Source organism: Eptatretus burgeri, chromosome 5 (assembly GCF_056783735.1).
Source record: "Eptatretus burgeri isolate ZD-2024b chromosome 5, Ebu_testis_v1, whole genome shotgun sequence".
NCBI classification, from domain to species: domain Eukaryota; kingdom Metazoa; phylum Chordata; class Myxini; order Myxiniformes; family Myxinidae; genus Eptatretus; species Eptatretus burgeri.
The window spans coordinates 10,306,570-10,334,211 of record NC_140965.1 but is presented as its reverse complement, the minus strand read 5'-3'; the positions used below and the strand labels follow the sequence as shown (position 1 = coordinate 10,334,211).

The 27,642-nt window shown below is 42.9% G+C and overlaps 1 protein-coding gene across 9 annotated transcripts in view; it reads right to left on the bottom strand.

Annotated features, from left to right (window-relative positions):
• The window catches only part of LOC147025825 (transcriptional enhancer factor TEF-1-like), a 135,644-nt gene that overhangs the window by 83,276 nt on the left and 24,726 nt on the right, over positions 1-27,642 (bottom strand). For 8 of the 9 annotated variants that reach the window (XM_085880665.1, XM_085880660.1, XM_085880659.1 and 5 more), the window contains exon 2: positions 13,891-14,093. In XM_085880665.1, coding sequence (XP_085736791.1) covers positions 13,891-14,038 — 148 coding nt within the window. In that variant the 5' untranslated portion in view covers positions 14,039-14,093. Of the gene's footprint in view, positions 1-13,890; positions 14,094-16,337; positions 16,357-27,642 lie in introns of those variants that run through there. The other variant, XM_085880663.1, reaches the window with a different exon arrangement.

Here is a 27,642-nt window from a genome sequence, read left to right as displayed (position 1 = left end):
CAGGCTGCGTCAACCCCACCTGGTATTAATTCAACAGCCAAGCAGGATTTTAACTCAGGACTCTAGGATCCCAAGCCCACCACTCTAGCCATGAAGCTAACACCAGGCATAAGCAGATCATGGGTTGTGGATATGACTCAGAAATTATCAACAAAAATAATCATTTCTTCTTCTTCTTCTTGTCCGAGTATCACGTTGGTCATTCAATGTCGATGGCACAAAAAAAAAAGAATTCCAGAATGCACCCACCCTTGAGGTGGACCACTTACAGCCCGATGTTACTTTGATTATTAATTAATTAATTCATTTACGACCTCGTGAACTGTTGAACATTTACGATGGTTTTTGAGACTTGTTGCACATCCATGTCTTTCCACAATGAGTCTAAACCCATGGATACGTCGAGATCGGTGGTGTTGGCCATGGAGGTCTGTTTGCTGGCGGAGGCCTTGCGTCTATTTTTCTATCACAGGTCGATCTGTGGGACCATCTTGATGGAAGGTGATTCACCAGGTGTTCCATTTGCTTTCGTGAGAGCTGACCTACAGGGGGCTCTCACTATCACATCCCTTGTGAGCTATTTGGATCATTGTGGTTTTACTCACAAAGTGAATGAAATAACATGAACACTGCAACTTCTCTTTGTCGACGTCACGTGACGCGTCCCAAGTATTTTCAGCGGAATGCAAAATCTGGCCCAATGAGAGAAGGTGTCCAATGAACTCTGTTGACACACTTTTAAAACACACCATCCGTTCGCCTGATACTATATTGACAAAGAAAAGAAAATAATTCGACTCTCTAAATCAGGTACAGTTCAAGTCTAAAACACCACTGCGTATTCAAAAGGGGGTCATCTACGTGTTACACAGGAAAATATGCTTTTTCTTGCATATGTCAGCTTGGCTGCTGGGTAGCTTTCATTTTTGTTGGGGGCACGGCTGCGCCGTTGATGCAGTGCCCCTATACCAATACACTGGTACTCATTTCGCCGACATCAGGACGACAGGCTGAGTCAACCCCACCTGGTGTTAATTCAGCGGACAATGGTGCTCAAACTCAGGACCCTAAGATCCCAAGCCGGCCGCCCTAACCACTAAGTCAACACCAGACAAAGGCCGACTGGTTTCCTCTTTCTTTCCCTATTGCAGACATTGAGAGAGACTTCGACAGGATGGCAGTAATACATTGTTTGTGTCAGTATCTTGAATCTGGAGAATGTAGCAAAATAATTACTAAGGAGGAATGGAATGTTCCTCACAACATACTTCTCGATGCCGGTGCGCTACACAGATCTGCTGAACTTGTTTACTGCCGAAGATGACAAGGAAAAAGTCGAATTGCATCATTATTGAACCATGCCTTAAAATTTGGGTGCTTTTGCAGCAATATACAGCGCACGCACTAAAACTGGCTCATACCAGCAATCTTGATGACATAAAACATAATTTGACATCTCATGTAGAGGATGCACATTGACGTTGCTTGAGGAGGTTAAAATTCCATGATTACCCACATCATGAACATTCAAACCGCGTGGAGCAACATCAACGTGCATCATATACGAGATGTCAGAAGGCCCACGATGCCATCAAGGCCCCCATTCCCATTACTCGAGAAGCACTTTGATTGCTGTTCTATGATTAAAGCAATGCCAGGGAGTAATCGAATGAGCAGTCTGTGCATGTCCATCCTGCCTGGGTGGTTGCGGTGAAAATCACGCCTCGAGTGTTACATTTTCCACAACAGCTGTGCCACGTCGGTGTGCTTCCTTGTCACACTGAGGCCAGGTTAAACGCTGCTTTGATTTCTTGGCAGAGGTTCCATGCGACACTGTTGTATTTTAAGTTATCCTACCAGGAGAGTCCAACGACATTCTGCATTCTCAAGTCTCAATCATATTTGCTTTTCTTGGGATGTCGGTGTTGGCTTAATGGTTTGGGCGGTGGGCTCGGGATACTATCAGGATCCTATGATCCTGAGTTTAAATCCTGCTCCACTGTTGAATTAATGCCAGGTGGGGTTGACTCTGCCTGTCATCCTTCCGAGGTCGGCAAAATGAGTGCCAGCTTGCTGGTATCCTGTGTCGGAGCGGCGACCCGTCCAGGATTGTACCCAATAGCCAAGGAGACTGCTTAGGCAGCACCAACGCTCTGCGCAGAGTATGGTACCAATGGAAGGTTGGATACCTGCTTTACCTGTATCTGAACTTCCACATCAGAGAGCTACAGGGTTCAGGTCCTGTTTGATATTTGTTTATTTGAAATATATATATATATATAGATATATATATCTTCTTCTTCTTCTTTCGGCTGGTCCCGTTCGGGGTCGCCACAGCGGATCATCCGTATGATCCGCATAGTGATTTGGCACATGTTTTACGCCGGATGCCCTTCCTGACGCAACCCTGGTCGCCTCTTACAGCACAGGGATATGGTATACCTATTTTAACCGGGGTATCCACCGGCCCAGTACACTGGTACTCATTTCGCCGACCTCGAAAGGATGACAGGCTGAGTCAACCCCCTGGTGAATTAATTCAGTGGCCCAACGGGGATTGAACTCAGGACCTTTTGGATCCCAAGCCGCTGCCCTAACCACTGCGCCAACACCAGGCTTATTTGAAATATATATATATATATATATATAATTTTATTTTTCCTTCTCATGGAATCTCAGGTATGGACAAGCTACTACATGCATGGTAGTCATGACAACAGAGCGTTGGTGCTGCCGAAGCAGTTTCTTAGCAAAGGTTCTAGTGGGTGGTTTGCCATTGCCTTCACCACAGTAGTCAGGGCAGGAATTTGGAATTTTTTGTTCAGGGTGACGGTGATGACTCGCCCACTCTTCGTGAAGGACAGCGTGGGGTCTTCAACATCCACCAACTAATTCCGGCAGAAGGGACACCCAGTTTAACGTCCATCCGAGAGACGGCACACACATCGATGAATCGCCCTGCCTGTGAAATACCAGGATGACAGTTTGTAGCTGGGTCAGGTTTCATCCCCAGATTAAACAGCTTTGAAGCGAGTGTGCATACCTCTTGGCCATCCTGCCAGTTCAATGAAATTATAAATAACCCAAAAAAAAAAATGAAACATTCAATGAAGGGACGGCCACACAGTGTGTACAGTACGTAATATTGTAGATCAATCAACAAAAATGTATCTTCTGAGTCTGAGTTTAAAATGCAACTACGAAAAAAAACAAACAAACAAGCTATGCAAGCAAGATACCCACAGTTTGTCCAAGAAAGGCCAACTTGTGTATTTTTCAATATATAAATATTTTTTTCTAATATCCGGTAGGGTCATGGATGGCACGTACAAGGAGTTTGATGGAGTTTTGTCTGAGCACTTTAATTAGTAATCAAATATTGGTTTATGCTTCAAGTGTTGAGAATGTTGTGGATCATTTACTGTGACAACACCTGGAAGCACAGCACAAGTTGCTGGTAAGTGCATTTCGGACTGGGCCTCGATTCACAACTCAGCCTGTTGGTTGCGCCATTATTGAGACGCGGCTGTTGTGCTGTCGATACATCGGGGCCTGAAATTTGTAATTTGTTCAGGGTGACGGTGATAACGCACCTACTCTTCATGAAAGGTCTTTAACGTCCATCAACTGATCACCACCGGGCTTAACGTCCATCCGAGGGACAGAATTCTCATTGACGCATCGACGCACTGTGTGAAACACCAAAGACGATGGTTTATAGCTGGGTTGAGATTTGAACTCAGGCTGCACAGCTCAGATGAAAAAAAAAGGCGGGAGATAATTAATACCCATAATTAAAGGAACTGACCTACGGAAGGAAAGAGTTCGACTTTTTTCACAAATAATCAGTAATTGTTTGGATGATGAAACCAGGAATATTGGATAATTCTTGATGTTGGCCAAACGGAGCTTTCCCAGACAGGTAAATGGAGCTCCGTGCACCCTACCCCTCCCAATAAGTATATTGGTGGTTGCAAAAAACCTTTCAAGCATTTTCAAAAAATAAACTGTAAATTCACCAAAAACAAGACGAAAGTCAGCGGGGGCATAAACGTCCCACTCTCATTGTCTGGAAAATCATGCCAGTGCAGTGTAAGGAGTGGCATGGTGGCAGGTACATTCGGCCTGATCGCGTCATTACCAGAAGTCAGTTCCATGCCCTGCGAAAAGTCAATGATTTTGAAATAAAATGCATTGACCTGGCAGCACCACTTATAAATAAAGGGCCCGTTTGATGACAGGGTCTACCTACCAGCCGTTGGTACATTGCCCAACTGTTACTCCCTTTGCTCCGGCAATCAAAAAGGCCGTAGGTGAGTTCGCTCAGAGTACAGGTCATGGCTGTTGTCTGCATTCGATTTGGGGGTGGGGGGGGGGGAGTCTGATGGAAAAACAAAACAAAACAATTTATACGGAATCGAGAAGTGCGTCATCTTTATAATTCTCCATATCCTGATATACAGGTATCGAGGCTCATAGAAGAGAAGAACAACAGGGGAGAATGGATCAACAGACAAGATGGGGGGGGGGGAGGGAAAACAGCGGGACATCGACAAATGGATGCACCGTGGCACAAGGAGAGGAACTGCAGGACAAAGGTGGGAACATGGTCTCGGTGGGTGTCGTAAAGTAACGGACCTCGAGACCTAAAGTAAAGACCTCGAGATAACGGAATCGCGAAGGTGGTTCCACAGGTGAAAAAAAAAGGAGTATGAAAGAATGGAGGTGTTTGTTGAGCTTCCACTTGGGGACGGTAACAAGGAAAGGGTAATTAATCTTCCCAACACGAGTAGGCTCTCTGGTGTCACGATAAAACGACACATGTCTAAACACATCTTTGGAATACAAGAATTAAACAATTAAACATCCAAGTGAGTCCAAAAAAACAACAAAAAACAACATCGGGGGGGAAAAAAACAAACAAAACAAATAACAACATCCACGAGTCCTGTGATTAAAACGGACAAGGGCAGATAAAAGAAAACTCGGGTCTTGTTATATCGATGGTGCGAGGGAAGCAAAGGTTTTCCTGGGTGGCTTCCTGCCAGTGTTCAGGACAATTAAGGTTGACCAGATACATGACATCTCTTTCAAATTAAGTAGTGAAGATAGGAACGAGAGCAGGTTGCGATCACCAGTCCGACAAGGGCGATACCAGAAACAAAAACAAAGTCCTACGAGCTCGGAAGGGCCTTCCGACGACGCAGCTTACAAATGCGAAAAGGTGATTAAAATGAAGTGTTAAAATAATCTGGGTTCTCAAACAGGATGACAAATGATCCAAATTTCCTATTTATCACATGCAGAGACATGAAGGTCCAAGTAAGCACGTCGCTCTGCAGGACAACCCTTAGTGCTCTGAGCCTGAGAGCGACAGACAAAGGCGGAACACAAAGGCAGCACACAGGGGGCTAGGCCCGAGGCTTTGGGAGCGACAGGACCCCTTTAAAAGCTCGCCATCTCCTTATTCCTAAGGGTTTCTTTGACAGCCGCTCTTCGACATGTAACCAGGGCGACCGACTGACTGGCTAGCGTCAATGGCGACAGGAGAGCCAGAGAGGATGGCACGCAGAGCGGTATCAGGATGTGATGATGAGAAGTGGTAAGGGAGGAGGGAAAAAAGAGAAAGACTGGTTTCAGGGCAACCAGGCCTAAAGCTGAAGCATTGTTTAAGAGCGGATGAATCGCCGTGGCAACGTCTATTAATCCGACCAGCCACCACTTCAATGGTGTCCACGGCAGCTGCTTCCACACAGCATTCAGCATAGCAGCTGCTGCTGCCCTGGAGCTCAGGACTCGGGCAAGAAGAGTGGGGGGGGGGGGATGCGAGTGGTCGAGGGGGCCAGCGCTTCGATGCGAGGTGTTTTGAGGCATTTTCTCATGCCCTGCATGCATTCCCTTTCAGCCAGCCTTCCCATGTGACCCCTGGTACAACCGTCATACTCCGATTGAGGTGTGCACACATATTGGAGGAGAGACGAGGGAATGGTTGATAAAAGACAAATAACAGAAGGGAGATTAAAAGCAAGGATACTGCTCTGAAGAATGTGAACTTCGCAAAAGAAAAGAGGTGAAAAGGAAAAAAAAAAAAAACTGAACTAATCATTCATTGCAGAAAACCTTTCATCCTGCCAACAGGCTGCCTCGTTGTGTCTGCAAATCAGGACTGAACAGGGTTTTCATGTGGAGACAGGCCGAAGCAAAAAATGACCACGACAGATGAGCAGCCGGCGTCGAGGTCCAGGCGTCCGCTGAGCCCATTCAGCCACCATATGCCAAACGTGGAAGCACAAAGCGCTGCAGATGGCAAGCAGGAGTATGGCGTGCGGGCGGCAGAGCCGACGTTAAACTTTCGGACAATTTGTTTGTCCCCACGTCAGGCGATGATGCATGTGGATTTATTGCTGCACTTTGTTTCAAACGGTGAACTGGCTGAGACCTAAATAGAGGGACCAGAAGAGCTGTAACAAGCATGCACACCACACACGCACACGCACGCACACCATTAAATAATAACCGACTAACCACACCAAAGTGAAATCTAAGAACAGACGCAGCAGCCAGCAGCTCCACCAGAGGCATCATACGCGAAAGACCGATGGGCTCTTGAAGGAAAATATGGACGTGGCAGTTTTCTACATCTGGCACGAGACGAGCGAAGCATAGAATAGATGGATGAAGAGGACGAAAGAAGAAATGCTGCCTCGTGGAGGACGCAACACAAAATTAGGCCCGACAGTGCGCCGGGGCATAATCCTGGTGAAGCAAGTATTGGTAATTGTTACACACTAATCATGGTATAATAAACGAGTGCCATTGAATCCGTCTATGGCACAGCTCACGAGCGGACCATGTTATTTTGTGATCAAAGCCTTTGTGCGGAACCTATCGAAACAAAGCCACGTAACATCAGCGTCGAAGAGTGCCTGGGGGTGCAGGTGTAAAGGGTATCGTTGCGGAAGAAAATTTCTGTTTCCCTTGTCGGTGTGTGCCCGACCGCACACGTACGAGATAAACACGCACCAGGATACTACGAACGGAATGAGGAAGCGACCTGTGTGAGTCAAACTTTTCTCTAATGGTCACAACTCTCAAGATTCTCCCACATTTTGATTACATCTCACGGCTCACATCTCTATTCTTACATTATGACCTCTGATCCCAAAAGGACGTGTCCAAAGGATTATTAGGCTTGCGTGATCGGTAAGGCTGTGATGATTGCCCGTTGCTATGTCTGACAACATCCTTGGAGTGGAAGTGTGAGCTGTTAATTGGCTTTGGGCCTGCATCGTTGCTCATGCAATGCTCCTTTATCATGCTCCATCATCATTCCTTAAATCCCTGAGAAAACATTCACATGAGATCTGAGTGAGATAACTCGTCAGATCTTATGAGAAATCATACAAGATTTCTGTAAGGGATGGCATTGATACCTTACTTTCATATACATATTCTTGGCAAGGAAAAACAGGGTGGGGGGGGGTGGGAAGGGGAGGGAGGTATAACTGAAATGGGTTCGTCCATGTGGCGGTCAAGGCAGAGGCAAACATGGGTGATAAATGCCAGATCAGCCTGCTAGCTCCACCACCACCGTGCAACCAAGCCCCGTGCACCCTACCCCTCCCAACCCCTCTCCCACTGGGCAAAGTTAGGTACTGCCCCCGCATCGTGACACTAAACCTCGGCACACCAAGCACACACTCCCACTCTGAGTGCTTCCAGATGTCTCCACTCTGTGCACACAGATGCCAGACCTATTGTATACTCCTCAAGCACTGCGATAACAACAACTCTTCAGTCACGTGTTCTGGCTTTATAAGTTCGGAAGGTTTCCCGCATCACCCACTGGTGTTCAAATCAACATGAGCAGTTGCAGCAGAGATAATAATGTTGGATTCAAATCTTGGACTCGAGGTATCCAACTCCTCAATAACATCAACCTCGGCCTCGTAAGAGCTCACAGGCTCAGTCTAAGGCCCTTGCAGAATTCCTTCTTTTCACAGCCGGAGCATTTAATGGATTACGTTTAATGCTCTGGGTAATCAGACAAGTTAGTGGCCTTGTGCCAAATGCCATGTAAATGATTTACGTGACCTTTTGTCTCTCAAGTCAAACGAGATTGGCGAATAAAAGTAATCATAATGCTCTGCCATACTCATAACCGCAGCACCGTGAATGAACATCACATGGAACAATCGGTGTGACAGGACACCAAGGGCCTCATGCTGTACCAGGTATCCAGATCGGTTCACCTAGTCTTTCTCCTCTTGTGGATGAAGGCATCACAGGTTGGACAAAAAAGGTATCAGCGTCACTTCAGCGAGACCGAGTCAAGATGAAGAAGTTTGCACAAAATTGATTATAGTTGTGAAAGATGCATGTTCGTAAATGGAGGCACCACCGGCAGGTATTGCTGCCCAAATAAGATGAAGACGAAAGATAAAACAAGGAAATGAAACGAAGCAAACAAGAGTAAACTGACTTGCTGAAAGCCTGTGGAAAGGCTTTTTGGGAAGTTTGCCAACAGAAGCAAAATGTTTCAGCACGGGCTGATGGTAAAGGTCATGAGGTGTGTTCTGATTGGCTGAGCTGTTCACCCCCTTTCGCCCCCCCCAAAAAAAACCTCCCCACCCAACCCAACCCTCTCCCTCAGAACTTTAAACCTCTTCAATTTCGCAACATACGTTCGCTGATACAGTCGCATCAATTTCAATCGCTGTGGTTGTAACAAAATAATAACAATGGAGCTTGAGTTAAGTCTCAAGTCGAGTCTCAAGGGCTGGTTTCTAAGTCGAATCACAAGCACTTACAAAGTTCTGCACAAACATCATCCATCGCAGGACAAATTCACTTCCAAAATTATCTTCAGGCCCGATGGCTGAGGTCCAATGGCTAAAAACCCTGGGCCTTTTTAGGTTATAGTTTAAAGCAGTCGATGTCTTTAAAGAAGCAGAATGCATCTCAAGGGGGAAAAAAGGCAAAGTATTATCGGTAAATAAAAAAATATGTATTCATAACGAGATATCTGCGATCACCAAGCGATTGCCAAGGGTAAGCCTTCCCAAACTGGGGGAAGTTTACCCTTGGCGATCGCCCGCGACTTACCCTTGGCCCGCGATCCAATGATGGCTATATTTTGTTCAGACCACCATATGACCATGACCTTCAACATTTTAGGGGATAGTGTAAATTAAGAAAATGTGTACCCATCTACAATCTATCCATATGATGCAGCATCATGAAAATTGGAGGAAACTTATCCAAGTTATGATCAAAAAGGTGTTTTTTTGTTAATTGGTTCACAATCCGAAAAAAAAAGTATGTCAAGCACACAAATCAAATATCAGGTGTGCAACTTCAGTGCAGACGTACGCTATTGTGATGTAAGAACATCTTGTAAGGCCAAGCGGTCTTTGAGATTCCAGGTTGGCAAAACTGAGCAATGACTATTTTTTTCAGACCGCTATTTGAGCTTGACCTTTAACCCGGAGGGGTATGAACCGAATTAAGTGGAAAAGCAGCTTGTTCGAGGCTATCTAGAGAGGGCAATTTCGGTATGATCAGAAAAACCTTCGTCAAGTTTTGGTAAAATGATAAAATGTCTGTAATTGGGTCATGAGATTAAAAATAGGTCAAAGCCAAAAAAAATTATGTCAACCTTTTATTTCCATTTTTTTTTCCATTACTGAAGCAAAATTTCATTCCGAAAGTCCTCGGGCATTGGCAGAAAATGGGAGAAAAACCTTGATGGTGGTTTAATACTCCTATTGGTGTAAGACCTTGACCTTTAACCCAGAGGGTTATGATGTGAATTAAACGTAAATGCAGCTTGCTCTGTGCTATGTAGAGAGGGTAATTTTGTTCCGATCCGACAAACTTCAGTCGAGTTACGGCGAAAAATGTTAAAATATCTATAATTAGGCCATGACCTTAAAAATTAGGTCAAGGTAAAAAATTTTTTTTTTTAACCTCAACCCCGTGTACATTCTATTCACATTATTGATGTAAACTTTCATTCCAAAAGTCCTAGCCGGCTCCGCAATACAGCTCGGAAATTTGGAGTGTTGGGAGTTGAATGAATAAATAAATAAATAAATAAGATTTCTAAATGGTGGTTTAGTACTCATCAATGCATCCAACCACCCATCCATCCATCCATCAGGACCATACTTTGTAGAGAGCATTGTTGCTGCCTGCCTAACCAGTCTCCTTGGCTATTGGGCACAATCCTGGAGGGGTCGCCAATCCGACGTTGTATACCAGCAAGCTGGCACTCATTTTTGCCGACCTCGGAAGGATGACAGGCTGAATCAACCCCACCTGGTATTAATTTAACGGAAACAGGATTTGAACTCAGGACCCTAGGATCCCAAGCCCACCACTCCAGCCATTAAGCCAACACCAGGCATTAGTACTCATTGAGGTCAAAGAAACTCTGTGGTTCCATTAAAAATTGGCGGCACCAATTGTCAAAACAAGACCTACAACAGCAATAAGCCTTCCCATATCGTATAGGGAATAATTATAATAATAATAATAATAATAATAATAATAATACCAGAATACCACTCAGTGATTTTAAGCACTTTCAGATTTTCAATTTGGCCTGTGCTTCATGGGTTATGTGTGTTGATGTACTAAATATTGTCTATAAGGTGGGTCCGCAGGATGGCCTCGAGGTGTGAACACTCACCTCTGAGCTGACTAACCTGGGTTCGAATCTTGACCCAGCTATGAACTATCATTCCGGTGTTTGCAATCCCGGAGCCACGTGTTGCACACAAAATGATGATGATCTACACTCTGCAGGATCTTACCTCAGAGTCAATCGACATAGGGTGAAATATCAGGAGTGCATCTAGATGGATAGATCAGGTGGTGTAATGGATACTTTTGAACCTGCCAGTCCTGGGTTATTTATCTGCTTACCAGACCCAACCACGTCCAAATAAAATGAGTACCAGGAGGTCACCGCATTATGAAACATGTTGCCATTCAGAGGGGGTGTGTTAAGCTGGCTACCCTGTTTGCTTGCATATTATGCTTGCAGAGGTGACACATATGACAGGGATGTCACAAATCTTTCACAAATAATACACCTTTGGTATAGTACCATGACCGGTTTACACATTGTACCAATATGGCTGTTTTAGAGATATCTTTGCTCTGCACACAATTGCTGAAACCATGACAAAAAAATAAATAAAAATTAATCGATCATGCGATGTGATGGCATTCTCATCAGATTTCGATCAGATCTCATAAGAAATCACAGGATATCTTTTGAAACAGAATGGTACCACATCATGTTCATAACAACGAGGTTAAGTTGAGTGAACAACATCCATGTGCTGCTGCCCTGCCATCTCTACAAGGCCTACAAAGGTGGCAGGCGTTAAGGGTGCAGCAGTGCTGAGTCGGCTTGCGTGTTATTTATCCTTTTTTTCTTTTCGCAAATAACTCTGGAATTCTGCCCGAGGTGCCAAAGCTCCCTCAGTGCTGTTCCCGCGGCACTGAGCTCACAGCCACTGCTAAAAATATAACAATGAGAGCATCGAGTCTTGATGAACACAACCCGAGACACGAAAGGCCGACACCGTTGTCAAGCCATTGCCGCAAAAGACGAACCACAATGTTAAAGGGCATTTTGATGCGAAAGTAAACAATGACAAGTTTATGGATGACCATGCAACCACGATGGAATGACCATGCAATCAGGAATGTATAGGATGATGGCACAAGAAAGCCTTGTTCATGCCTTTCAATCCTGATGATTACAAGCATGGGAATTGGAAATGGGCAACACGACAGCGATGGATCACACCGCCATCTTTCAAACAGAAAATTGTCCAACATGCCCGAATGACTTACATTTGCTTGATGTTGTTAAAAGATCTGCTGATAGCCTGACTCAAAGAGCTTGCCCACACTCAGGGCAACTTCAACATCCTCGATGTCAGTTTAAGGGTCTACATATTGAAAGGTGCTTAAAGCAGACGCTCTCCTCGCATAGTTAACCCGTTTGCAAAATTCTCTTATTCATCCTTTCCCCTTCGCAGAAATGACAGGGGCGATGTGTGTAAGAAATGTGCCCCAAATAGAAAACTTAGGGAAGGCTCGTGTCTCGATTTCCCATCAAGTACTCTGTGTGTGTCTCTATCTCATCACTGATGACCGTGTTGTGATGTCAAAGAATGAAACTATAAAATGCTGGTTTGAACACTGCCACCTCGGGGTTGTTGTTAACTTCAGAAATCCTCTCTTTCTTCTCTTTCTCCCTCTCCACATCCCCCCGCTCCTTCTCCCTATCTCCCCCTCTCTGTCCTAGCACCTCCTTCTGCATATCTCCTCCTCTCTCTCCCCCCTCCATCCTTCTTTACACCTCCCTCTCTCCACATCTCTATCTCCTCTCTCCATCTAACAGCACTAATGCCAGGTAATGCAAACCGACCATCTGCTAAAAGAACACTTTACGCAATGCAGTCAACAACTGACTATACAGGCCGAGGCAAAAAGAATGTAATTTTATTGATGAAGTTAAAAAAAAAAATTCTGATGAAGAAGCCATTGAGGCAGAAGCGCTGCTGTCTTGGATTGGCATTTATACAGACTTGTGAAAATCAATGTGACTCTTTAACAATGGTCCTTTTGGGTTGTGGCTCATGGAAATGGCCCGTACAGCTCACTCTTTGGAGCCTACAATTGTGCATTTACACACATTAATTTACCCCTTTCAGGTGATATCGCGTTGCAGAGTTATGAACTGTGAATATGAGCGAACACGCACCAATGAACAATATTGGAACAACCACAAGGTGAACGCTGCCAAAGCCGACGATACGAACAGTAGTGCCAACAGCTTTCTGCTATCAAAGGTGGAAGTTGGTTGAGAATAGGAAAAGGTATCGTGCGTTTCACCATCTTTAGCGAAAAACATTGGATTTTCCTATTCCTGCTTCACGGATGAATTTGATGTCAAAGTCTACATTTCTTGACTGTCTGCGACATTATACCGACATGATGTAAGGTACAACAGGATAATGTTAATGCCTTAAGGGCTTTGCTAACTCTAATCTACTTTGTCCAGTTGTCCAGGAGGGTCTTTGCCGGTCAATACCTCATTGATATACGGTACCTGGTCACGTGGATCATTCCCTTTACCAAAATTAAATATATCGGTAAAAAAACATCAGAGGTGTATTTTCTTTGGTCAACGATTGCTTCGGATTTCTGATCACAAAAAGCAATCCACATGATCCCATTCTTCACGAACAAAAAGCTTCAGTTAATGAAACAGTTTCAACTTGAACTTTGAACCTAAAGGTAAAAACCATGTTACAAGCAAGCAATGTATACCAGGATATTTGGAGAAATTGATTTCTCAACAGGCTGTTGTTTGCAGAATCGATCACACTTTATTTGTAAACCTCATCTTTTGTCATGAATATATTGATCTGCTTTGAAACTCGAGCCTCCTTTACTTTATTTATAACGTTCGTGTACTCCTGCTTCTGTTGCCACTACTATGGGCAGAGATAGGCTTTGACAGAACCTCAAAAGGGTCACATTCGGCCTTTTTGGCTGTCCAGGTTGTGGTTCCATCCCAGTTTTGCTGTCTCGGACACAGGGATCTTTGACTCCTGGCATTCCGAGAAAAACAGTTGGCACAGTTGTGTTGCGTTAACGTGTGAATCCAAAACGTAGTTGCGGCTCCCGATGGTGATTATGGTGTTTGAATTTTTTTTGTTTTTTTGTTAAAAAAAATCCTCACGTCATGCCCAGAATCCAGCAACTTCAAGGTAAAATGTCACGTGTTTCGATGTCACATGACACATTGTGATCACGCATGTCAGTCAAATTGTTTTTCTATCCAAAGCCACCCCGACTCACCATACATCTTTCCCTCATCCGAAAGGATTATCTTGCGACGACCGCATGGTGGATAAATGGCCAAAGCCTCCTGGAAGCTTTGCTCAATGTCCGGGCTCCAGACGCCTTCTGCGTCGTTGTCCAGCGACTTTTCCACCGAGTCCGACATGGTGTCCGTTTCAAGCTTTGCGGAGCTTCGTGCCGAGCCTCAGTCTTCGCCTCACCTGCAAATACACACAGATGTCTAAGTATAGGAGCTGTAAAAGGAGTTCCCATAATGCACGAGAAATACATTCATTTGTCTCAAACATTGGAGATTTATGAGAGAAAGATATCTGTAAAGGTTGACAACAATGAGAGATTACCTTATACAATCAGGGTAAGAATAAAAGAAAAAAATACAAAATAAAAGATCAGACGGTTTACCAAGCCCATTGCCAGATGATCATCCAAACAATACTGCACAGGAAAGGTCATGTTACTCGAGCAGGGTCAACGTAAAAAAAAATATATATATATATATCGGCATCCAATCCAAGAGGGCTTGTTAGAGGCACAGATCGTACATGAGGACTCATAAAGTTGGTTAAAAACACGCAGCCATGTTCGAATGTCAGCCAAGAAGAAAAGTATATTTTCGGCAAAAAAGTAAGAAAAACTAGACGTGCCACTTTATAACTGCGGGCAGTTATTACCAGGAACTAGACGCCCCACTTTGGTACAACCTTGCTTTGATACAACGCCTCATTGATCAGACATGTGACCCATGGCTACTAGATCATACTTGCGAATTTCATGTCGATCGATGAAGTGGTTGAAGAGAAACCCTTTTTTCAGGATTTTTGTTCAGTCGGGGCTGCCAGGCCACGTGACTGATGAATTTTTTTGTGATCACCCTGATATCCCCCAAGGCTTGAGGAATATGTGCATGAAGTTTTTCCTCTCGATATGTCCAGCCGTTCTGGAGAAGAAGGTTTTTTTTAAAGGTTTATTCTTCAAAATAATATGGCTGCCAGACCATGTGACTGAAGAGGCTAAAATTTACGCCCTATATTCCCCAAAGCTAGGAGACCATGAGCATTCAATTATCGGATTGATGTAGTTAGCCGTTCTGGAGAAGAAGGTTTTTAAAGGTTTCTATTTTCAATCCAATATATGGTATCTAAGCCACGTGACCGATGACGTCATAAATGTTATTCTGTCAATCAATTCATCCCAAGATGACCCTCAATAATTTTCATACTGATGGTAAAAGCGTTCTGGCCGGCGGCATACCACTACACCGATGACACCGTTCACAACACTTATTCCCCATGGCCAAGTTTCAATTTTTTTTTTCCAATCAGCAGTTTTGGAGAAAAAGAGGTTCAAAGTTTTTCCTTTTTTTCAAGATGGCTGCCACAGCACATGACATATGACGTCATAGTTATCATTTAAAATTTCTACATTAGTCGCTCCTACGGTGAAAATATTTTGTGTCAATCGGACAAGCGGCTGCGGAGAAAATGAATTTAAAAGGGAATAAATCCGAAAAATGGCCGCCGCGGCAGAAGAATCATAAACATAACAAAATAAATGGGGTACCAGCCTGGTAGGGTAAGGGTAAGGTAAAGTTTGGGTAAGGGTAAGGCCCTAATAAACATATTAACAAGCAGTCATAGACTGGTACTTACAAAATCGTCAACTGAACCTCTGGCCTTGTCTAATAAAAGCTGTCTCTAGAGAAGGTAGCGACACAAACCAGAAGTTTCTACGATGATTCTGTACCAAACCATCAAAAATCGTAACGTCGACCGAAGCAAAAATCTCCATTTCTCGACGCAATTATTTAATATTGTTTTATCAAAGTCACAAAACCGTAATATTCGGCCATCCACCAACAACCTTTACATAATCCGACGGCTTAGCGAGTCAGGCATGCGACGATAACCTTTATTGGGATAAAAAAGTGACTTTTAAACACCATCTTTATCAAAAACACCGTCAGCGCGCACACACATACACGCAAAACCTTTACATGATCAACGACGCCTCTGCTCGAGCGCGCTGCACCACGTGACGACCCGTGACGCGGTGAGTGAAATATTTTTTATGGAATCTTAAAACGTCTACAAAACATCCGATTTTTACCAGAATTTCGACAACCGAGTTTTAAGCATCCTAAGCGATCGCAAAAACCGAAGACAAAATTAAAATTGAAGTTAAAACGAACTCGTAACGTCGAGCGAAGCAAAAATACTCCATTTCTCCACATTAATTTATGGAATTATGTTTGACCTCACTGTGACCTTGACCTTTGACCGATTTTGACCAAAATCTAATCAGCGCTAGCCAGCACCCTCCTGAATCATGTGGTGTAATTTGACATTGGTAGCTTCTTCCGTTCTCGAGTTATCGTGCCTACAAACAAACACACAAACACACACACACACAAACAAACAAACAAGCAGTCATAGACTGGTACTTACGAAATCGTCAACTTGACCTCTGACCTTGTCTAATAAAAGCTGTCTCTAGAGAAGGTAGCGACGCAAACCAGAAGTTTCTATGATGATTCTGTACCAAACCATCAAAAATCGTAACGTCGACCGAAGCAAAAATCTCCATTTCTCGACGCAATTATTTAATATTGTTTTATCAAAGTCACAAAACCGTAATATTCGGCCATCCACCAACAACCTTTACATAATCCGACGGCTTAGCGAGTCAGGCATGCGACGATAACCTTTATTGGGATAAAAAAGTGACTTTTAAACACCATCTTTATCAAAAACACCGTCAGCGCGCACACACATACACGCAAAACCTTTACATGATCAACGACGCCTCTGCTCGAGCGCGCTGCACCACGTGACGACCCGTGACGCGGTGAGTGAAATATTTTTTATGGAATCTTAAAACGTCTACAAAACATCCGATTTTTACCAGAATTTCGACAACCGAGTTTTAAGCATCCTAAGCGATCGCAAAAACCGAAGACAAAATTAAAATTGAAGTTAAAACGAACTCGTAACGTCGAGCGAAGCAAAAATACTCCATTTCTCCACATTAATTTATGGAATTATGTTTGACCTCACTGTGACCTTGACCTTTGACCGATTTTGACCAAAATCTAATCAGCGCTAGCCAGCACCCTCCTGAATCATGTGGTGTAATTTGACATTGGTAGCTTCTTCCGTTCTCGAGTTATCGTGCCTACAAACAAACACACAAACACACACACAAACAAACAAACAAGCAGTCATAGACTGGTACTTACGAAATCGTCAACTTGACCTCTGACCTTGTCTAATAAAAGCTGTCTCTAGAGAAGGTAGCGACGCAAACCAGAAGTTTCTATGATGATTCTGTACCAAACCATCAAAAATCGTAACGTCGACCGAAGCAAAAATCTCCATTTCTCGACGCAATTATTTAATATTGTTTTATCAAAGTCACAAAACCGTAATATTCGGCCATCCACCAACAACCTTTACATAATCCGACGGCTTAGCGAGTCAGGCATGCGACGATAACCTTTATTGGGATAAAAAAAGTGACTTTTAAACACCATCTTTATCAAAAACACCGTCAGCGCGCACACACATACACGCAAAACCTTTACATGATCAACGACGCCTCTGCTCGAGCGCGCTGCACCACGTGACGACCCGTGACGCGGTGAGTGAAATATTTTTTATGGAATCTTAAAACGTCTACAAAACATCCGATTTTTACCAGAATTTCGACAACCGAGTTTTAAGCATCCTAAGCGATCGCAAAAACCGAAGACAAAATTAAAATTGAAGTTAAAACGAACTCGTAACGTCGAGCGAAGCAAAAATACTCCATTTCTCCACATTAATTTATGGAATTATGTTTGACCTCACTGTGACCTTGACCTTTGACCGATTTTGACCAAAATCTAATCAGCGCTAGCCAGCACCCTCCTGAATCATGTGGTGTAATTTGACATTGGTAGCTTCTTCCGTTCTCGAGTTATCGTGCCTACAAACAAACACACAAACACACAAACACAAACAAACAAACAAGCAGTCATAGACTGGTACTTACGAAATCGTCAACTTGACCTCTGACCTTGTCTAATAAAAGCTGTCTCTAGAGAAGGTAGCGACGCAAACCAGAAGTTTCTACGATGATTCTGTACCAAACCATCAAAAATCGAATGTTTGACCTCACTGTGACCTTGACCGTTGACCGATTTTGACCAAAATCTAATCAGCACTAGCCATCACCCTCCTGAATCACGTGGTGTAATTTGACATTGGTAGCTTCTTCCGTTCTCGAGTTATCGTGCCTACAAACAAACAAACAAACAAACAGAAACGGAAGTCATCAATATACTTACGAAATCTTTAGATTTCGTAAGTAATAAACCGAAATATGGCCGCCGCGGCAGAAGAATCATAAACATTACAAAATCAATGGGGTACCAGCCTGGTAGGGTAAAGGTGAGGTAAAGTTTAGGTAAGGGTAAGGGTAAGGCCCAAATAAACATATTAATAAACCGAAAAATGATGCAAACCAAAAAACCGACACGCAATACAATCCGCATAATGGCAAAGTTGAATAACAAACAAAAGTACAGAAAAGATTCGCACCAGTACTACGGAGATGTTTATGTAAGTTAAGATCATTCACAAAACTTTTGTTTTGATATAATTAATCAAGGCTTCTCTAATGGGGGTGTTTATTTGAGTGCCTTTTCTGGAAAGACCCATGTTATCGTGGGGGTCACCATGCTAATTTCAAGCTCTGCTGACTTCGAATGGATACCTGTTACGCTCCTACGAGGCTCATGAGTATATAGGGGTTTTGAACAAATGCAGTCGAGTCGAATTGCAGTCGAGGTCCACGATCAGAACACTCCCATCTGCATCCTTTGTGCGGGAAGTGCAGCCGCAAGCACAGCATTGACATCGTTTAAACTTCCTTCCCGATGGACTTAAGTTTAAGGAATATTTCAAATCACTTTGAAAAATAAACCCGTAGGTCTGTTTGCGTCCCAATGTAAACCCACAGCTCATGATACTTGGATGCTGGGTTCAGATCGTGTTTATCGTATTAATTTGTCCACTCCAATTATGCTCTTTAATTAATAGATGTAAAAGTATTCTGATTTTTGATCGGCTTGTGGTCGATGTTCAACATCCATTGGGAGCCTCATATCGTTGTAAGATAAAATAATGAATTAAAAACAAACAAACAAACAAATACCCACAATCTTTACTCCCCGCATGAACCCTTACTGGCAGGTCACTGTGTCCCCCCTCCACTCTTTTCTCATTTGTTAATTCCCTGGCCTGCTGTCCATACCCTCCGTCACCTTGCTTTTCATGAGCCTCAATATTGTACAGAGAAACAAAGTAAAATTGAATGAAAAAGATGACCATGAAAACACAAAGCAGCCCGATAAAGTCTGGCCTTGGAACCTGAGATGGTGCCGTGCACTTTCCTTTCCTTTTGCAACATTTCCAGTTCTGCTCCTCAGACGCTAAATCACAGCAATGGATCAAGTTTGATCTTTTAAAAAAAAGTGTTTCATTAATCGGTCAAACTATCCATCATGAAGTTGGCGTCACCAGCAAAATATTTTGATAGGAAGTGCGGTTCATCTTATCGTGTTGCTGAGATAAGAGAATAGCAGCATTAAAGGTACTTTGGTCACCGCCGAAAGCATGGAAGACGAGGTGAATGGTCTTGGTCACGTAGAGTTGACCGCACAAATGTACACACAAGAAGAAAAAGTCAGACACACCATGAGCTTTCAATGACATTTTGAACCTGTTTGAGTGTTTCAAAGTTGAACAAGACTGTGCAGGAGAGATGAAGGAATAAAGGAGATCCATCCATCCATCCATTGGGACCATACTCTGTATCGAGCATCAGTGCTGCCAAAACAGTCTCCTGGGCTATTGGGCACAATCCTGGATGGGTCACCACTCCGATACAGGATACTCGAATGGCTCAATCATTCCAGCAAGCTGGTACTCATTTTACCAACCTCAGAAGGATGACAGGCTGAGTCAACCCCACCAGGTATTAATTCAAAGGCCGAGTGACATTGGAACTCAGGAGTCGAGGATCTGAGCCTGCCATCCTAACCATTAAGCCAACACCAGGCAAATAAAGGAGATAAAAGGCGATAAGCACACAATAAACTGAAAATATATGCATATATATTTCCATTTCCGTGCCGCCTTGTTGCTTCTCCCTGTTGCAAAGTGTCCATTAAAACAGTTTGTGCAACATAATGGCAACCAACAAAGACCACACCCTGTGTCTCATAGCCTCCAGCGCCGTGCAGCACCATTACTGCACCTCTCAACTAGTCGGGTAGGTTTTCATGCCAGAGGCAAAACGATGGTCTGCACTTAACATGCAAATCAAAGCACCCCTCGTGGCAAGACATCCCGTGCATTGTGCTCCGTTCCCATCAAATAATTAGCTTAAATGAAAATGTTCAATGAAAATGGCGCATTACGGCCTCTTACATCTCTCACGTCAGATCCGAAGCACACGATCAACCGCAAAGGGACACATCGTGCCACACGAATCAGAACGACCATGGCACAATATCTATAGATCTCGACATGTTTGTGCAGCGCGACACAGGAAAATCTCCAAAATCCAGAACCCGACGGTCACGTGGCTCGAGTAGAGTCTGAAGCAGGCGTTTCAGCCTTCGCTCATCGCCAGCAATATGTCTAAAGCGTCAAATTGTTCGAAAGACATGAGACAGATCGCGAGATTGGAATCACGGCACAGCAAAGACTCCTCGAGATCGGGAAGTCTTGTGTTGAGAAACACGAGGAAGAAAAGAGAGCGACATCACGACACCAGAAAGAGAAAATACGGAAAAAGAAGCGGTCTCCAAATCGTAACATCAAAAGAAAATGAAACGTAACATAGAATTAGAACACCGATTAGAAAAGAAATAGTGTAGAAATCTCAGTTAAACAATGGTCTTTGGTTATGAACTTGAAAGCTGATCCCATACAAATAGTCTATACATAGTACAGGTATACAAGGCCTGTGTTGGTTTTGTTTTGCAAAATCTGGTTTAACTCGTCTAACCGATTGGGAAAAGTATGCAAAACTTTAACTGGTGTTGAAACCATCGCTTCTTTCGCCAGTAAAACCAAATATTTCACTTCATCGGTTATTTTAGTAATGTGCAACATTGGCACATTAAAATGTGGACGAAACTTTGTCTGAAATAGTTTAATGAAGCAGGTGTCTCATCGCATGATGGCACTCTGACTAGGTGCAGGAAGACAAACTTAATAATGACAAAACTTGGTGGATGAGTTGGGTAGGTTGGGTAAAAATAATTTTTTAAGTGATTTTTCACCATCCAGACATAGGACTGCAACAATACATAGCATGACATCTCAAAAAGTTATGGACGGATTTTTACGAAACTTGGTGGACGGGTCAGGTGAGTGACTTGTAGAACAAAGCACCATGAGGCGTTCCAAAAGTCATTGGAAAGAGATATTCACAAATGCCCAAGAAATGCCATTAAAAAAATTTATATATATGTATATGAATATATAATTATCAAGAAATAAATTTCCTTGATAAATTATGTTCACTAATTGGCGTTATAGTAACAATATTAAAATCTCGTTCCGACAATATTTTGAATACGACCTCGTATGTCAAACCCATAGGTTCGGGTCGGGAGCAACTGAGATGGACATGATGCGAGTTTGAAAACCTTATTAGGCAATGAAAGTGGTCTTTTGCAAAAACAGGAAATCGTGTTGTGGAATATGAAAGAATTGGACAGATCTTGTACAAAAATAACTCATGTGAAGAAGTGCATGCGACACAGTCAGCTGTAACGCGTTACTCGAGCCTTACCGCAAAAGCAGTGGAGTATTGAACAGAGCCTGGCTGACTCAGCCTGCAATCAGGTCTGGCGGTAGAGACAGACTGCACCAGGCTGAGGTTTACGGGAAGTTGGTGTGATTCCGCCATCGACATGCAGCATGAACGTGCCGGCTTACTGAGCTATGGTAAACTGACTTACCGCTCAAAAAATGGAGTCGTATTTAGCATGTTTGAGTGAAACTAGTTGTTTTTCTGTCTGAAGAATAGAGGATGTGTAAATGAAAAAGAGTGAAACAATAATGGTTTTGCCTTCCTCCACTTAAGTGTGGCTGATAGCTGAGCAATCCTCTTCGCATAAAGGGAATGTCAAATGCAGTTTGTTAGAGTTCTGGGATGCTTTCAGGAAACGAACTGCTGCTTTCAACTGACAAATGTTAAAAAAGAAAAAAGAAAAAAACATTTCACCTGCTTTTTTCAAAGTAATTTCACAAAATTTTGCTTGTCAGGTCACACTGTCTCCAGCTTGACTACCTTTGCATGGAATTAGACTCAAAAGAGATCATTGAGAACAGGATTTATAGAAATTTTCACTCCCACTTTCAAACCAAAAGTTGAAATGAAAGGATATTCCCGAGACAATTGCTGGAATGTCAAACGAGGAGCTTATAAATGAGCGTTTTGGAGCAAAGTTCCCGGTTAAGGAAATGGAAGGAAGTGATTACTTCACCAATTGTTCACGATAGCCGAGTGGCTCACCTACAGGTGTTGTAGAGGATGTAGTAAAGTGGCTAGATGTAAACCAGCTGCTGCTCTCGCTCTCTCTCATTGTGCTAGCGGGTCATCGATTTCAAAAGGACCAGGAAGACCCAGGCACTGGTTGGAGGAAGGTTTTATAAGCGTCATGAGGACTGCAGGAGGGCTGGTGGACAGTGCGTGATGCAGCTGCTTGCACTAATGGGGAACAGAGCGCTGAAAACAAATTAGGAAAAAGGCATTTGGATCCTATCCCTCCTGCAGACCCCGAGCACCCATTGGTCCAGCCTTTACTTCCATCGAAAAACTCTCCTCTTCCTCTGCCTCGTATGACTCCAGTCATCTTCGTACTAAACTCCTCCATGTCAATTCAAAGCTCTTGTTAATCTTTTCATTTTCCTTGCTTCACTTGAAGTTTCAGTTACTTTTCAGACAATGAGGTCTTCAATAATGGATATGAAGGAAACGGAGCTTTGAGTGAGTTTTACTGCAATCATTTTTGGGGGTGGGGACGCAACATTGTTGTCACTTCCCTGTGGAAAGCTGTCACCAATGGACCACCACCTCAAAATTTTGAAGGTATCGGCCACAGAGAGCGCTTGTACACCGTCCTGGAAGCAGCTTGTTAGTGGATCACGCATGAAAGTGTGACAATGGCCGATTGTCAAGACAGAAATAGTTGCTAATTCCAGCAAAGAACGAGCGGTCTGCGTTGGCGGCACAAGAGATTAAAGACACGAGAATAAAATGACTATACGTCGTAAAAGATCACAAATCACTGATGCTTTGTGGCCTTGTCATCGTTTGTTCTGATGAAGGGATGTTTTTTTGGCGTTCTTCTCTTTTGCTCCGATGAAGGGCAAGGTATATTAAATGTCAGCGGTTTGTGATCCTTTATGGCAGGTGACTTTTACCATTTTATTCGGTATTCTGTGTTTTTAAAGGCCAAGACGGACAGTCTGATTGAATGCATGATGAAGGCTTGATGACGATGGCAGGTTCAAGTCTGTGAAAGATAGAAAAGTTTCAACATCAAAATCTCAGTTTGGTTCCATGAGTGGCCATAAGTTATCGAGTTCAAGTGAGCCTCGCGCCAAAGTAAAGAGGGACTGTGTACATCCTTTTGCACTTGATCTTCTGCACTCTTCACTTGATCCAATGAAGCATCAGGAAGGCAAAGACTGAAACTGATGAAGAAGAAGAAGAAGAAGAGGAAGAAGAGATGGAGGATAATCAGTTCTACCATGGACAATCAACTCACTCCCTTTCATACTCGATGAAACTACTTCCACTGCTGTAACGACTGAACAAAAATGTTCTGAAAGTCACTCCCCAACACTGAATGAAAGTGGTTTCGAGCTCACCATGACTCTGTGAGTTGTAAGCTATTCACGCTGAAGCATCCATCCATTGGGACCAGACTCTGTGCAGAGCGTTGGTGCTGCCTAAGCAGTCTCCTTGGCTATTGGACACAATCCTGGACGGGTCGCCACTCCGACGCAGCGTATCAGCAAGCTGGCACTCATTTTGCCGACCTCGGAAGGATGACAGGCAGAGTAAACCCCACCTGGTGTTAATTCAACAGCTGATTGGGATTTTAACTCAGTACCCTCAGATCCCAAGCCCACCACCCTAACCATATGGCCAACACCGGACACACGAAACAGAGAGAGCGTTAACGTGTCAAAACCCGATCTCCCATCGAGAGGACCCATCATTCGCGGAGCCACTTTGGTTGTGGCAGGTAACTTATGGAGCAGGAATTGCCAATGAGGAAAGGCGATCAACCCGAACATTTTGAATTCTCTTACAGAGAAGTGTTGTCTTCATTAACTTTTCTCGAACAACTTTATGAAAAGGACTTTACGGCAAGATTTTCCAAATTTCACATGTATTTTATAGGTATCAGTTCAAAAACATATAAACTACCGTGGTTATTAATATTGACCCAAATAAACAAATAAATAAATAAACCTCAAAAAATGTGATGGTGCAAATTCATTTTGATGCAGTCAATGCGATGAAAAATCGATCATGGTGGACTGACGCTGTTTTCAAGTGTACTACACAACTGCACATGCAGTTTCCCCTTCTCAGCAAAAGTACAAGTCAATCTATCAATTTAAATTATTTCATGGACTTTAAAAAGGTTAATTGTATTGCACTCTTGGTTTCACTCAGAACCAAAGCCGTGAGCTACTTATACCGAACCACCGTGAAATGGTGGTGCAACGTCGGGTGGCGTGCGTTGGATTTGTCTAAAAAGAGGGCAAAATACAATTTGGCAAAAACATAATTCATGCCTGTTCTCCTGTCAATTCACAAGTGAATGTTGAGCTTTTCAAATGCAGCACAGGAATTGGATGCCATAAACTGGAGACAGACGAACGCACAGACACCATGATTCGCAAACTCTACTAATAAATGCCAGTGTGTGTGTGTGTGTGTGTGTCTCCTCCATAACCCCAACACCATGAAACCTAGCAGCCTGAAACTTTGCATGCATACTAAGAAATCTCCAAGGAAGTGCAAGAGTGAAAATTGGGTGCTTTGGTTAATTAAAACACCCCCTTTGAAGAGAATTAGCAGCATTATTTAATTATATCCTTCATTAGGCAGCATCCTCGGCCATCTCGCTCTCAGGGCTCTTAAGGCATATCCTGGGTTACCTCGCCGGGGTCTGAAGCCGCCATGTTTTTTGGTCTGCTCAACCGTGCCTTGATTTGGAACAAGCGGCAACGATTCCTTCACGATAAAATTGTTTTTTTCACTTTCCTCACTCATATTATCGAATGCTTGTTCATAATAGCTTCGAATCGCTGCATACGTACATCACTTTTGTGAGTACTTTAGTTTTCATATCAGGAGCTTGGAGCGATTTCACGCATTGTATGATGCAATTTTTCACGATATACTCTCACAGAATAATTAAAGTAAGTATATCATCGAGATATTATTTCGCCTTTAAGGATCGGATATTGTCCGGACTAAATCAGTGTCGAAATCCGTTGTGAAATGTGATAATTTAAAGAAATAACGAGTCTTATAACTAAGCCTATATAGAATATACCTATTTGCGTTAAGCAAGCAAGGTTATGTTCCTGCCTTCTCCATATGTACACAAGAAAATGTGGAGAATTATATTGAGTGAACAAAAGATTTAAGAATGTGCCAAAATTAACTAGCTTCATTGAGCTATATGATTTAATGCATTCACTACTTGACATCACGCCCTGTCCCCCAGAGGGACCGCCTATCCATAGCGTCTGCCAGGTCTGTGTCTATGTTTTCAGAGGTTTCTCGAGGTGCTCTATAGGGGATCAAAGCAAATCTGGTGAAAAACGGATGTTTTAAAACAAAGTTATAACATTCGCGCGGATCGCGAACTGATGTACCATGTGACGCGTGCACAGACCAGTAGGCAACGTGGCGGATTATGTACAATGTTTATTTCACGTGCAATTAAACTTTGCAATGTCTCCAAGGTTATTCTACATTAAACAGCAACTCTTTTGTGGATAAAGTCATTATTTGAACAAATTAATTTTATTTCATTTATAGGCCGGGGCCAGTGGGACCTACATAGCCCCCCCCCCCGGCGACAATTTTTCACTGATATCACAGTGTTCATATATATCCCAAGTATCAGAAAAAAGATGTTCCCAGAAAAATAACTCATTTGCACTATGCTTTATTAAGCTGTTTCCATGGCAACCAATCAAAAATACACGAATCTCACAAAGATTGGCAAAATGTCAATATCTCCGTCAAAAATAAACATAAAATCACAAAATTGGTGTCAAATTAAAGCTTATACATTTACGTATTAAAATATATTTTGTTTATGCTCATTAGCTCATTTGCATATTAATGAAATTTGACTTTAAGACAATAATTCCAACAAAAATGCAAGAATTTCCATTTTCTTTCCTTGCAATTACCACACATGTCAGTTGCCAGATATAAGCCAGGTTGGCGAAAATTTTTAAATTATAATTTTTGAATTTTTAAAGTAGATTAATTAGCATAAAATACAAAGCACAATGAATCGTTCAAAAATCATGTTAAATCAAATTAATCATTGAAACTAATTACCTGGGCCTGATATAATACATAACTGTGACTAATGATGGTTGTGGTGTTTAAAGGACACATAACTCTTTTGTTTGGGTAAAAGTAGTGAAAATAGTTGTAAATGCATTAATATGCTAATTAGGTTCCGCCATTATGGAAACTTACATTTTTATAAATATCTCACCTTCCGGAGCATGGACATTTGTAAATGAGGAGTCTACACCTATGTTTGGAGGGTCAATGAATAAAGTGAACAGATTCCTTTGTTGTCAGAGATGTTGAATAGTCTTTATGGATGATATGTTAATTGTAATCCCCGATCACCAGTACGGGGGATCATATTGTTATCGCTTTTTTTGCGTGCACGTCTGTGTGTTGTCACTTTTCGCTTCCGCCGATGTAAATGTGAGGTTGTATGGCTCTATAGCCTGGAGGTGTAGGTATGCATGCTGTGATATCATAATCTACAGCTTGACACTGCTCCTTCTCGTTTTAATTGTATATATAATTATTGTCATATACAACAATACATTGAATAACCAATTTGATTTGTTTCTTGCAGACATAGTGCGTTGATGGCCCAATTCGTTGCACGGAGATGAAACCTCAGAAGAGAAAGCAGGAACAGACTGATGTCAGTGCAAAAAAAGAGACAGATATGTATCCTGCATTGTGAGGGAGCAAAGAGTGATCGATTCACCTATATGTCAAGCGTCAGTGATCCGGCAGAGAGACTCGGCTACCTTAAGAACATACGTACTAGGCGACTGTCTGAGCCAATCGGTTCTTAGACCCGTATGCTCTCTGCTTGTGAAGCAATACCAGATGTAATAAGTGACGACCATGGATATCATCGAACTCGTTACCAACGATTTACAAGGAACTTGGACCGTCTTCACGGCTCAGAACCTACAGCAGAGTGTTCAGGGGGTTCCTGAACATCACGGAGAGGTTCGGCCAATGGACAAACTGTTTTGTTCAGTCCTGATTGCATATTCTGTAACAAGGAAGGCAGAATTGCAGTCAAACGTTCAGGGACATGGTCGACAGAGGCGACGACAACATTTAAACCTGATGGATGGGTGACTGTTGTTGAGGCTGCTGAAG